Here is a 12,112-nt window from a genome sequence, read left to right as displayed (position 1 = left end):
TCGTTTCCATTCATGCCGATTCAAAGGATACATTTTGCAAGGGCTGTGGAACAATGGGACACCTCCAACAAATGTGCAGGCGAGCTGCTAGGTCTGCTAAACCTGCAAACCACCACATTGCAGAGGAGGACAGATCCACGGAGGATCAAGACGAAACAGAACCTCAAATAGAGGAGGCAGAGGTACACGGGGTGCACACATTCACCACGAATTGTCCCCCGATAATGCTGAATGTTGAACTAAATGGACTTCCAGTGTCAATGGAGCTGGACACAGGCATGAGCCAGTCCATCATGGCCAAAAAGGCTTTCGAAAGGTTGTGGTGCAACAAGGCCTCAAGGCCAGTCTTAACTCCAATTCGCACGAAACTAAGAACTTACATGAAAGAACTGATTCCTGTAATCAGCAGTGCTACCATAAAGGTCTCCTACGATGGAGCGGTGCACAAGCTACCACTCTGGGTGGTACCGGGCGATGGTCCCACGTTGCTCGGCAGGAGTTGACTGGGAAAGATACACTGGAACTGGGACGACATCCGAGCGCTATCGCCCGCTGACGACACTTCGTATGCCCAGGTCTTAAACAAATTTCCTTCGCTGTTCGAACCAGGCATTGGGAAATTCCAAAGAGTAAAAGTGCATCCATCACATGGCAAGAGCAGTGCCGTACGTGATGAAAGGGTAGAAATTGAGCTCGACCGGCTACAAAGAGAGGGCATCATCTCACCGATCGAGTTCAGCGAGTGGGCCAGTCCTATTGTCCCAGTCCTTAAGGGAGACGGCACCGTCAGAATCTGTGGCGATTACAAAGTAACTATCAATCGTTTCTCCCTGCAGGGCAATACCCACTTCCAAAAGCCGACGACCTCTTTGCAACGCTGGCGAGAGGAAAGACGTTCACGAAGCTGGATCTGACCTCAGCCTACATGACGCAGGAACTTGAGGAATCGTCGAAAGCCTTCACCTGCATCAACACGCACAAAGGTCTTTTTGTTTATAATAGATGCCCGTTTGGAAACCGATCAGCGGCGGCGATATTCCTGAGAAACATGGAAAGTTTACTGAAGTCGGTCCCGCATACCGTGGTCTTCCAGGATGACATCTTGGTCACAGGTCGGAACACAGTCGAACATCTGCAGAACCTGGAGGAGGCCCTTAGTCGACTCAACCACGTGGGGCTCAGGTTAAAATGCTCAAAGTGTGTTTTCCTGGCGCCTGAAGTGGAGTTCTTGGGAAGGAGGATTGCAGCGGACGACATCAGGCCCACGAACGCGAAGACGGAGGCAATCGAGAACACACGAGGCCACAGAACGTGACGGAGCTGCGGTCATTCCTGGGACTCTTGAACTACTTTGGTAACTTCTTACCAGGTCTCAGCACTCTGCTAGAACCACTGCATGCCTTACTACGAAAAGGGGGCAAATGGGTTTGGGGCAAGGAACAGGCATACAAATGAGCTAGAAAGAGCAGCAAACCGGAGGACTGGGAGAATTTTAGAATTCAGCAGAGGAGGGCAAAGGGTTTAATTAAGAGGGGGAAAATAGAGTATGAGAGGAAGCTTGCCGGAAACATAAAAACTGACTGCAAAAACTTCTATAGCTATGTGCAGAGAAAAAGATTAGTGAAGACAAACGTAGGTCCTTTGCAGTCGGATTTGGGTGAATTTATAATGGGGAACAAAGAAATGGCAGACCAATTGAACACGTACTTTGGTTCTGTCTTCACAAAGGAAGACACAAATAACCTTCCGGATGTATCAGGGGACCGAGGGTCTAGTGAGAAGGAGGAACTGAAGGATATCCTTATTAGGCAGGAAATTGTGTTAGGGAAATTGACGGGATTGAAGGCCAATAAATCCCCAGGGACTGATTGTCTACATCCCAGAGTACTTAAGGAAGTGGCCCGAGAAATAGTGGATGCATTGGTGATTATTTTCCAACAGTCTATCGATTCTGGATCAGTTCCTATGGACTGGAGGGTTGCTAATGTAACACCACTTTTTAAAAAAGGAGGGAGAGAGAAAACAGGTAATTATAGACCGGTTAGCCTGACATCGGTGGTGGGGAAAATGTTGGAATTAATCATTAAGGATGAAATAGCAGCGCATTTGGAGAGCAGTGATAGGATTGGTCCAAGTCAGCATGGATTTATGAAAGGGAAATCATGCTTGACAAATCTGCTGGAATTTTTTGAGGATGTAACTAGTCGAGTGGACAAGGGAGAACCAGTGGATGTGGTGTATTTGGACTTTCAAAAGGCTTTTGACAAGGTCCCACACAGGAGATTGGTGTGCAAAATCAAAGCACATGGTATTGGGGGTAATGTACTGACGTGGATAGAGAACTGGTTGGCAGACAGGAAGCAGAGAGTTGGGATTAACGTGTCCTTTTCAGAATGGCAGGCAGTGACTCCTGGAGTGCCGCAGGGCTCGGTGCTGGGACCCCAGCTCTTTGCAATATATAGTAATGATTCAGATGATGGAATTGAGTGTAATAGCTCCAAGTTTGCAGATGACACTAAACTGAGCTGTGAGGAGGACGTTAAGAGGCTGCAGGGTGACTTGGACAGGTTAGGCGAGTCGGCAAATACATGGCAGATGCAGTTTAATGTGGATAAATGTGAGGTTATCCACTTTGGGGGCAAAAACATGAAGGCAGAATATTATCTGAATGGCGGCAGATTAGAAAAAGGGGAGGTGCAGCGAGATCTGGGTGTCATGGCTCATCAGTCATTCAAAGGTGGCATGCAGGTACAGCAGGCGGTGAAGAAGGCAAATGATATGTTGGCCTTCATAGCTAGGGGATTTGAGTATAGGAGCAGGGAGGTCTTACTGCAGTTGTACAGGGCCTTGGTGAGGCCTCACCTGGAATATTATGTTCAGTTTTGGTCTCCTAATCTGAGGAAGGACGTTATTGCTATTGAGGGAGTGCAGCGAAGGTTCACCAGACTGATTCCAGGGATGGCTGGACTGACATATGAGGAGAGACTGGATCAACTGGGCCTTTATACACTGGAGTTTAGAGGGATGAGAGGCGATCTCATAGAAACATAAGATTCTGACTGGACTGGACAGGCTAAATGCGGGAAGAATGTTCCCGATGTTGGGGAAGTCCAGAACCAGGGGCAGGCCGTTTAGGACTGAGATGAGGAGAAACTTCTTCACTCAAGAGAGTTGTTAACCTGTGGTATTCCCTGCCGTAGAGAGTTGTTGATGCCAGTTCATTGGATATATTCAAGAGGGAGTTAGGTATGGCCCTTACGGCTAAAAGGATCAAGGGGTATGGAGAGAAAGTAGGAAAGGGGTACTGAAGGAATGATCAGCCATAATCTTATTGAATGGTGGTGCAGGCTCGAAGGGCCGAATGGCCTACTCCTGCACCTATTTTCTATGTTTCTAAAAGCCAAGAAAATGTTTTTGTAAAAGCGAGAAAATTGTTATGCTCAAACAAAATGCTTGAGTTGTATGATCCATGTAAGCGTTGGTACTAGCATGTGATGCGTCGTCATATGGCATCGGGTGTGTATTGCAACAAGTTAATGATTTCGGGAAACTGCAACCAGTTGCTTACGCATCCAGAAGTCTGTCTAAGGCTGAGCGAGCCTGCAGCATGATTGAAAAAGAAGCGTTAGCGTGTGTCTATCGGGTAAAGAAAATGCATCAATACCTGTTTGGGCTAAAATTCGAATTGGAAACTGACCATAAGCCACTTATATCCCTGTTTTCCGAGAGCAAAGGGATAAATACCAACACATCGGCCTGCATCACGAGATGGGCGCTCATGTTGTCCGCAGACAACTACACCATCCGCCAGGCTAGGCACAGAAAACTGCACTGATGCTCTCAGTCGGCTACCATTGCCCACCACAGGGGTGGAAATTTGAGAATGAGCAATCACCCGTCACTGCCCGGCAGATCAAAACTGGGACAAGCCAGGACCCCTTATTATCTCTAGTCAAAAGCTGTGTGCTTCACGGGAGCTGGTGCAGTGTCCCAGTGGAAATGCAGGAAGAGATAAAGCCGTTCCAGCGGCACAAAGATGAAATGTCTATACAGGCAGACTGCCTTCTGTGGGGCAATCGAGTAGTGGTCCCCAAGAAGGGCAGAGACACCTTTATCAATGACCTCCACAATACCCACCCAGGTATCGTAATGATGAAAGCGCTAGCCAGATCCCATGTGTGGTGGCCCGGCATCGATGCGGACTTGGAGTCCTGCGTTCACAGATGTCATACATGCTCGCAGTTGAGCAGTGCACCCAGGGAGGCGCCACTAAGTTTATGGCCTTGGCCCTCCAAACCTTGGTCTAGGGTACACATCGACTATGCAGGCCCGTTCTTGAGTAAAATGTTCCTTGTGGTTGTAGATGCGGACTCCAAGTGGATTAAATGTGAGATAATGTCGGCTAGCACGTCCGCTGCCACCACTGAAAGCCTGCGGGCTATGTTTGCCACACATGCTTACCCAATGTCCTGGTGAGCGACAACAGGCCATGTTTTACCAGTGCTGAATTCAAAGAATTTATGACTCGTAACAGGATCAAACATGTCACATCTGCCCCGATTAAACCAGCATCCAATGGTCAGGCAGAGAGAGCAGTGCAAACCATCAAGCAAGGCTTGAAGAGGGTAACTGAAGGCTCACTGCAGACTCGCCTATCCCGAGTCCTGCTTAGCTACTGCACGAGACCGCACTCACTCACTGGGATCCCACCTGCTGAACTGCTCATGAAAAGAGCACTTAAGACAAGGCTCTCGTTAATTCACCCTGATCTACATGAACAGGTAGAGAGCAGGCGGCTTCAACAAAGTGCATACCATGATAGCGCAAATGTGTCACGTCAGATTAAAGTCAATGATCCTGTATTTGTATTAAATTATGGACAAGGTCCCAAGTGGCTCCCTGGCACAGTCGTGGCCAAAGAGGTGAGCAGGGTGTATCGGGTCAAACTTTCAAATGGACTCATTCACCGGAAACACTTGGACCAAATCAAACTCAAATTCACGGACTACCCTGAGCAACCCACCTTGGGCCCTACCTTTTTTGATCCCCCAATGCACACACCAGTGGCAACCAACGCCACAGTTGACCACGAAGCAGAACCCATCATCCACAGCAGCCCTGCAGGGCCCAACACATCAGGCAGCCCAGCAAGGTCAGCTGCACAGCAACCCAGCGAGGGCCCAACAAATTACTCAACAACACCAGCCTTCACACCGAGACAATCAACCAGGGCAAGAAAGGCCCCAGATCGACTCACGCTGTAAATAGTTACACTATTGACTTTGGGGGGGAATGTTGTTATGTATCTGGACTTGTATTTACTCTGTACAGCCACCATCCCTTGAGAGCACAGGTATTTAAGAGTGCTTCACAGGTTGGAGAGGCACTCTGGAGACCTGCAATAAAAGACTACGGTCACACTTTACTTTGAGCTCACAGTGTTCAGTCTGATTCTTTCTCCATACACTGCAGGTGGTATCGGCTCGAAGGGCCAAATGGCCTACTCCTGCACCTATTTTCTATGTTTCTATGACACCCAGGTCCCTCGAAACACCAACATTTCCCAATCTCTCACTATTTAAAAAAATGCTCTGCTTTTCTATTTTTTCTATCAAAGTGGCTAACTTCACATTTTTACACATTATATTCCATTTGCCCACTCACTTAGCCTGTCTATATCCTCCTTGTCTCTTTGCATCCTCCTCACAACTTACATTCCCACCTAGGTTTCTAGCATCACTAAATCTGGATATATTACATTTGGTCTGCTCATCCAAATCATTGAAATAGACTGTGAATAGCTGAGGCCCAAGCACTGATCCTTGTAGCACCCCACTAATTACAGCCTGCCAATTCTCCGTTTTCTGTCCGTTAACCAATCCTCAATCCCATGAGCCCTAATTTCCTTTAATAACTTCTTGTGTGGCATCTTATTGAATGCCTTGTGAAAATCCAAATACACCATATCCACTTGTCTCCCCATATCTATTCTACTAGTTACTACCTCAAAAAACTAACAGATTTGTCAAACATGATTTTTCTTTCATAAATCCGTGTTGACTCTGCCCAATCCTACTATTCTAATGTGCAAAGTTAAAGCACATGGGATTGGGGGTAGTGTGCTGACATGGTTGTCAGACAGGAAGCAAAGAGTAGGAGTAAATGGGGACTTTTCAGAATGGCAGGCAGTGACTAGTGGGGTACCGCAAGGTTCTGTGCTGGGGCCCCAGCTGTTTACACTGTACATTAATGATTTAGACGAGTGGATTAAATGTAGTATCTCCAAATTTGCGGATGACACTAAGTTGGGAGGCAGTGTGAGCTGCGAGGAGGATGCTATGAGGCTGCAGAGCGACTTGGATAGGTTAGGTGAGTGGACAAATGCATGGCAGATGAAGTATAATGTGGATAAATGCGAGGTTGTCCACTTTGGTGGTAAAAACAGAGAGACAGACTATTATCTGAATGGTGACAGATTAGGAAAAGGGGAGGTGCAACGAGACCTGGGTGTCATGGTACATCAGTCATTGAAGGTTGGCATGCAGGTACAGCAGGCGGTTAAGAAAGCAAATGGCATGTTGGCCTTCATAGCGAGGGGATTTGAGTACAGGGGCAGGGAGGTGTTGCTACAGTTGTACAGGGCCTTGGTGAGGCCACACCTGGAGTACTGTGTACAGTTTTGGTCTCCTAACCCGAGGAAGGACATTCTTGCTATTGAGGGCGTGCAGCGAAGGTTCACCAGACTGATTCCCGGGATGGCGGGACTGACCTATCAAGAAAGACTGGATCAACTGGGCTTGTATTCACTGGAGTTCAGAAGAATGAGAGGGGACCTGATAAAAACGTTTAAAATTCTGACGGGGTTAGACAGGTTAGATGCAGGAAGAATGTTCCCAAAGTTGGGGAAGTCCAGAACCAGGGGACACAGTCTAAGGATAAGGGGGAAGCCATTTAGGACCGAGATGAGGAGGAATTTCTTCACCCAGAGAGTGGTGAACCTGTGGAATTCTCTACCACAGAAAGTTGTTGAGGCCAATTCACTAAATATATTCAAAAATGAGTTAGATGAAGTCCTTACTACTAGGGGAATCAAGGGGTATGGTGAGAAAGCAGAAATGGGGTACTGAAGTTGCATGTTCAGCCATGAACTCATTGAATGGCCTACTCCTGCACCTATTTTCTATGTTTCTATGTTTCTATGTTTTCTAAGTGCCCAGTTACCACGTCCTTCATCATAGATTCGAGCATTTTCCCTATGACTGATGTCAGGTTAACTGGTCTGTAGTTCTCCGTTTTCTCTCTCCGTACTTTCTTAAGTAGCAGGATTACATTTGCTACCTTCCAATCTGCAGGAACCTTTCTAGAATCTATGGAATTTTGGAAAATGACAACCAATGCATCAGAGCCCACCTCTTTCAAAACGTAGGATGTCGGCCATCAGGTCCAGGGGATTTATCGGCTTCCAGTCCATTAATTTCACCAGTACCATTTTTTTTTTTACAATACTAATTTCTTTCAGTTCCTCATTCTCACTAGACCCTTGGTTCTCCACTATTTCCACATTTTATGCATCATCTTCTGTGAAGACAGACACAAAGTATTTGTTTGATTTCTCTGCCATTTTTTTATTCCCCATTATAATTTCTCCTGTCTCAGCCAGTAAGGGACCCACAATTAATTTTGCTAATCTTTTCCTTTTTACATACCTATACAAGCTTTTACAGTCTGTTTTTATGTATCTCGCTACTTTACTCTCATTCTATTTTTCCCTTATCAATTTGTTGGTCCTCCTTTGCTGAATTCTAAAATCCTGCCAATCCCCAGGCTTACCGCTCTTTTTGGCAACATTATAAGCCTCTTCCTTTGATCAAACACAATCTTTAACTTCTCTTGTTAGCCATGATTGGACCACTTTTCCTGTGGTGTTTTTGTGCCTTAAAGAATGTATATTTGTTGTCAATTATGTATTCTTTAAATGCTAGCCATTGCTCGTCTACGGTCATACCTTTTAATGTAGTTTCCCAATCTACTTAGCCAACTCTCCCTCATACCTACGTAGTTTGCTTTGTTTAGATTTAAGACCCTAGTTTCGGATTTAACTAAATCACTTTCAAACTTAATAAAAAATTCTATCATATTATGGTCCCTCTTCCCTAAGGGCCCCTTTACTAAAAGGTTATGAATGGACCCTTTCTCATTGCACAATACTAGATCTAAAATAGCCTGCTCCCAGTTGGTTCCTCAACATACTGATGTAGAAAACTATCTTGTATACATTCCATGAATTCATCCAAATTATACATCAATATGGCCAGAGTTTAAATGATTGTTGTAAAACAAGAGTTTGGGCAGGTTCTTTTGCTTTGGTTTCCTTTGCAAATAGCACAAGGATTGTTTAAACAGATCTGAAGTGGATTGGTATATGTACACAAGCTTGATGGGCAAGTTTCTGAAGTGTTTGAAAGACATGAGTTACGAAGTTTGACAAAAATCTGATCAAGCATTTGATACGTATTTATTTGATAAGCACCTGTCTACAGATGAACATTAAACTAATACTACTTAAGCAATTTTTTTTAAACTGCTGGTTTACAAATAGATATTTAATACTCACCCAAGTCCTTCATCAGAATGGCTTTATAGTACTTTTTCTGCAGTGCAGACATCCCATGATATAAAACAACGTCCATCTTTTTAGGTATCTCATTAGCAACATCAGTCTTGATTCTTCTTAGGAGGAATGGTTGCATCAGACTGTGCAGTTCTTTAGCTGGGGAGAGGGAGAAGCATAGTGCCATCAAAATAATGATAATAAATATTGCTCTTGATATAACACAGTCAACACACTAATCTTCAGAATTGTAATTTAACTGAAATACGTGATCCTTACACCTGATCTGACAATTACTTTGCAGCATTATCACTTATATTTGATAAATTTCTCTTCTGCCAGGGTACACAACCCTGATGCCTTGGTAATATGTGTTTTATAATCCAGATTCAATTACACATAGAAAAATTCAATCAAACTCACACTTTTAAAATAAAAAAAAGAGTAATTGGATTTTAAAACCACTTCCTGTTGCTTTGGCAGTGTGACTACAAGATTGAGGAGGTAAATGAACCATCGGTTGAAGTTGATACAGATCAGACAATATTTCTCAAATATACAAGACTGTTTTCTGACTCCTGTTGAGGAAGTAACTAGGCATAATCATATATTGGATCTAATGTTTAGTAGTGAACCTGACCTTGTATCGGGCCTCCATCTGAGCAACAGTAACCACAACATTATACGGTTTCAATTGGCTGGTAACTCGTACCAGATTTGCAACTCGTACCAGATTTCAGAAGAACAAACTTCACTAAAATGGCAGACAATTTGGAACGGGTAAATTGGCTAACCCTACTGGGTGGTGATGAGACCAATGTAGAATACAAATGGAAAGTTCTTAAGAACAAGATAAAAAATGTGGAAATCAAATATGTCCCAAAAGTCAAAAGAAGGGAGTATGGTAAGAAAAAGCCATGGTGGCTGACTGGTTAGGTAGGTACAAAAACAAATAAGATGTAAACAGAAATGTTTCTATAAATTAAAGGTATTTAATACTCAACAAAACAGTTGTGTATAAGTAACAGCTAAAGAAAACAAAGGTTGCTTTTCGATCAGCTTAGAGACTAATGGAAAAGAGGATTGTAAACAATTGTGGAAGTAAAGGGGGAAGCTTTTTCAGTTATGTGAAAAGTCAGAACAAAGACTGTATTGGGCCATTAAATGATGTTCAAGGACAGGTTACAAAGGATTCACTGGGTATGGCAGAAATAATAAATTAGTATTTTGCATCGGTCTTCACTCTTGAAGCTGATGCTCGACTATTGGAATTTAATGTTACTAACAAAATTAGTAATATTAACCTAGATGAACATATTGTTTGGAAAGAATTAAGATCTTGAAAATAGATAGATATCCACCCAACGGTCCTCAGGGAAATGGGACACGTGCTCACTGCACTCTGGAATTGTTCCCATGTACTGGAAGGAGGCTAATGTAGTACCCATCTTTTAAAAAGATGACAAAACAGACCCGGGTAACTATAGGCCCATTAGTTTGACATCAATAATAGGCAAGATGGGATGCTTGGATAGGGAGCGACATATTAGGGACACCCAACATGGCTTCATAAAAAGGTCATGTCTTACAAATCTAATTGTATTTTATGAAGAAATTACAAAGTTGGTGGATGAGGGAAGCCCAATAGGCATTGTCTTCTTCGACTTGTAAAAAGCTTTTGATAAGGTACCACACAAGAGGCTTCTCTGTAAGATCGAAGCCTCTGATACTAGTGGTAATATATTGAGCTGGATCAAGAACTGGCTGGCAGGACATAGGGAAAAAGTCGTTGTAGATGGATTGAGATCTGTTTGTAGACCAGTGATGTGGAACCATTACTCTTTACTATTTTTATTAATGATCAGGATGTAGGTGCTGGGGGCACGATCTGAAAATCTGCAGATAATGCTAAGATCTGTGAAAGTGTTCGGACTGAGACGATGCTCATCTGCTTCAGGCGGATCTTAATGTGTTGGGAGATTGGGCTCGTGACCGGCAAATGATGTAAGTGCAGTGCAAGGCAAACACTCAACATTGAGGGAAATGCATTAAAGAAGGTGGAGATAAAGAGATTTAGGCATTCTAGTACATACATCCCTAAAGGTACATGAGCAATGCCATGAAGCAATAGCTAGATTGGATCCAGGGTGCCTTCCTAACCCACTCCCCGTAATCGGAGCCCCGCCCCCAGCCTCTAATCCGCCTGATGCCAGCCAGCCTCTCAATCTGGCTGGCTGTGAATGGAAAAGGGAGGCTTCCCATGCAAATCAGGCCTTGCTATTAAATTTGGTAGGGCCTGTGGGGAAGCCTATTGTCCTGGGTTTCCCAACCGCTTTGGAGCCCCCCTCCGCTCCCACCCAATCCGTCTTCCCTATTAAAATTCAGCCCAAGTTAGGCCTGACCATGGTCTTGTACAAGGCTACAAGGATAAAATAGTATGCATCGGCTAGAGAAAATAGGGTATTGGGGTGTATCCCTAGGACAATTGAGTACAAGACGATGCATACTATTTTATCCTTGTAGCCTTGTACAAGACCATGGTCAGGCCTAACTTGGGCTGAATTTTAATAGGGAAGACGGATTGGGTGGGAGCGGAGGGGGGCTCCAAAGCGGTTGGGAAACCCAGGACAATAGGCTTCCCCACAGGCCCTACCAAATTTAATAGCAAGGCCTGATTTGCATGGGAAGCCTCCCTTTTCCATTCACAGCCAGCCAGATTGAGAGGCTGGCTGGCATCAGGCGGATTAGAGGCTGGGGGCGGGGCTCCGATTACGGTGGGTGGGTTAGGAAGGCACCCTGGATCCAAGAGGCAAATGTAAAAGCACTTACCTCCTGGATCCAGCAGTCCTCGCCCTGCATTAGCTGGTGGGTTTCACAAAGCCTACAAAACCTGACCAGCTAGAATTAAATTCAAAATGGATGTTAAAGCAGAGGTTTCTAGCCTCATTATAATATATAATTGGGCAACCCGCCTCTTGGCAGCGGAATAGCTGCCCTCACCCCATCCCCACACTGTTAAAACCGGATGTGGGTTCGGGTCGGGATTCAGATTATTCTTGCTTCAAATTCCCACACACCCTTTTTTGTAGGTTAAAACTCCTACACTGTGTTTAGTTTTGGTCTCCGCACATGATGGGTGATGTTGAGGTTTTGGAAAGGGTGCAGAGGAGTGCTACTAGATTAATTCACAGTTTAAAGCATCAAGATAGGCTCAAAGAATTGGGACTCAACACTTTAGCAAAGCGTAGACTTAGAGGTAATCTGACTGAGCTTTCTAAGATAATGAAGGGAGTACATGGTGTTCCAATTGACAGTTTTTCCAATTAAATAGGTAGTGAAGACCAGGGGTCACAAATTTAAGTTGGATAAGACCAGATCTAGGTTAGATGTCAGATGGTGCTTTTTCTCCAGAGAATAGTGGACCTCTGGAATAGGCTACCGTCTCATGCAGTGGTTGCTGATTTGCTAAACTCCTTCAAGCGAGAGCTGGACTCGCCTGGC

General features: G+C 44.6%; 1 protein-coding gene across 2 annotated transcripts in view; it reads right to left on the bottom strand.

The window, feature by feature from the left end:
- chd1l (chromodomain helicase DNA binding protein 1-like) overlaps positions 1-12,112 on the bottom strand; it is a 142,044-nt gene that overhangs the window by 105,014 nt on the left and 24,918 nt on the right. For both annotated transcript variants that reach the window (XM_070893717.1, XM_070893718.1), the window contains one exon: positions 8,615-8,770. In XM_070893717.1, the coding sequence (XP_070749818.1) occupies positions 8,615-8,770 (156 nt within the window). The remainder of the gene's footprint in view (positions 1-8,614; positions 8,771-12,112) is intronic.

Source organism: Pristiophorus japonicus, chromosome 11, assembly GCF_044704955.1.
Source record: "Pristiophorus japonicus isolate sPriJap1 chromosome 11, sPriJap1.hap1, whole genome shotgun sequence".
In the NCBI taxonomy this organism is placed as follows: domain Eukaryota; kingdom Metazoa; phylum Chordata; class Chondrichthyes; family Pristiophoridae; genus Pristiophorus; species Pristiophorus japonicus.
The sequence above is the reverse complement of the archived record's forward strand: the minus strand, read 5'-3'. Positions and strand labels throughout refer to the sequence as shown.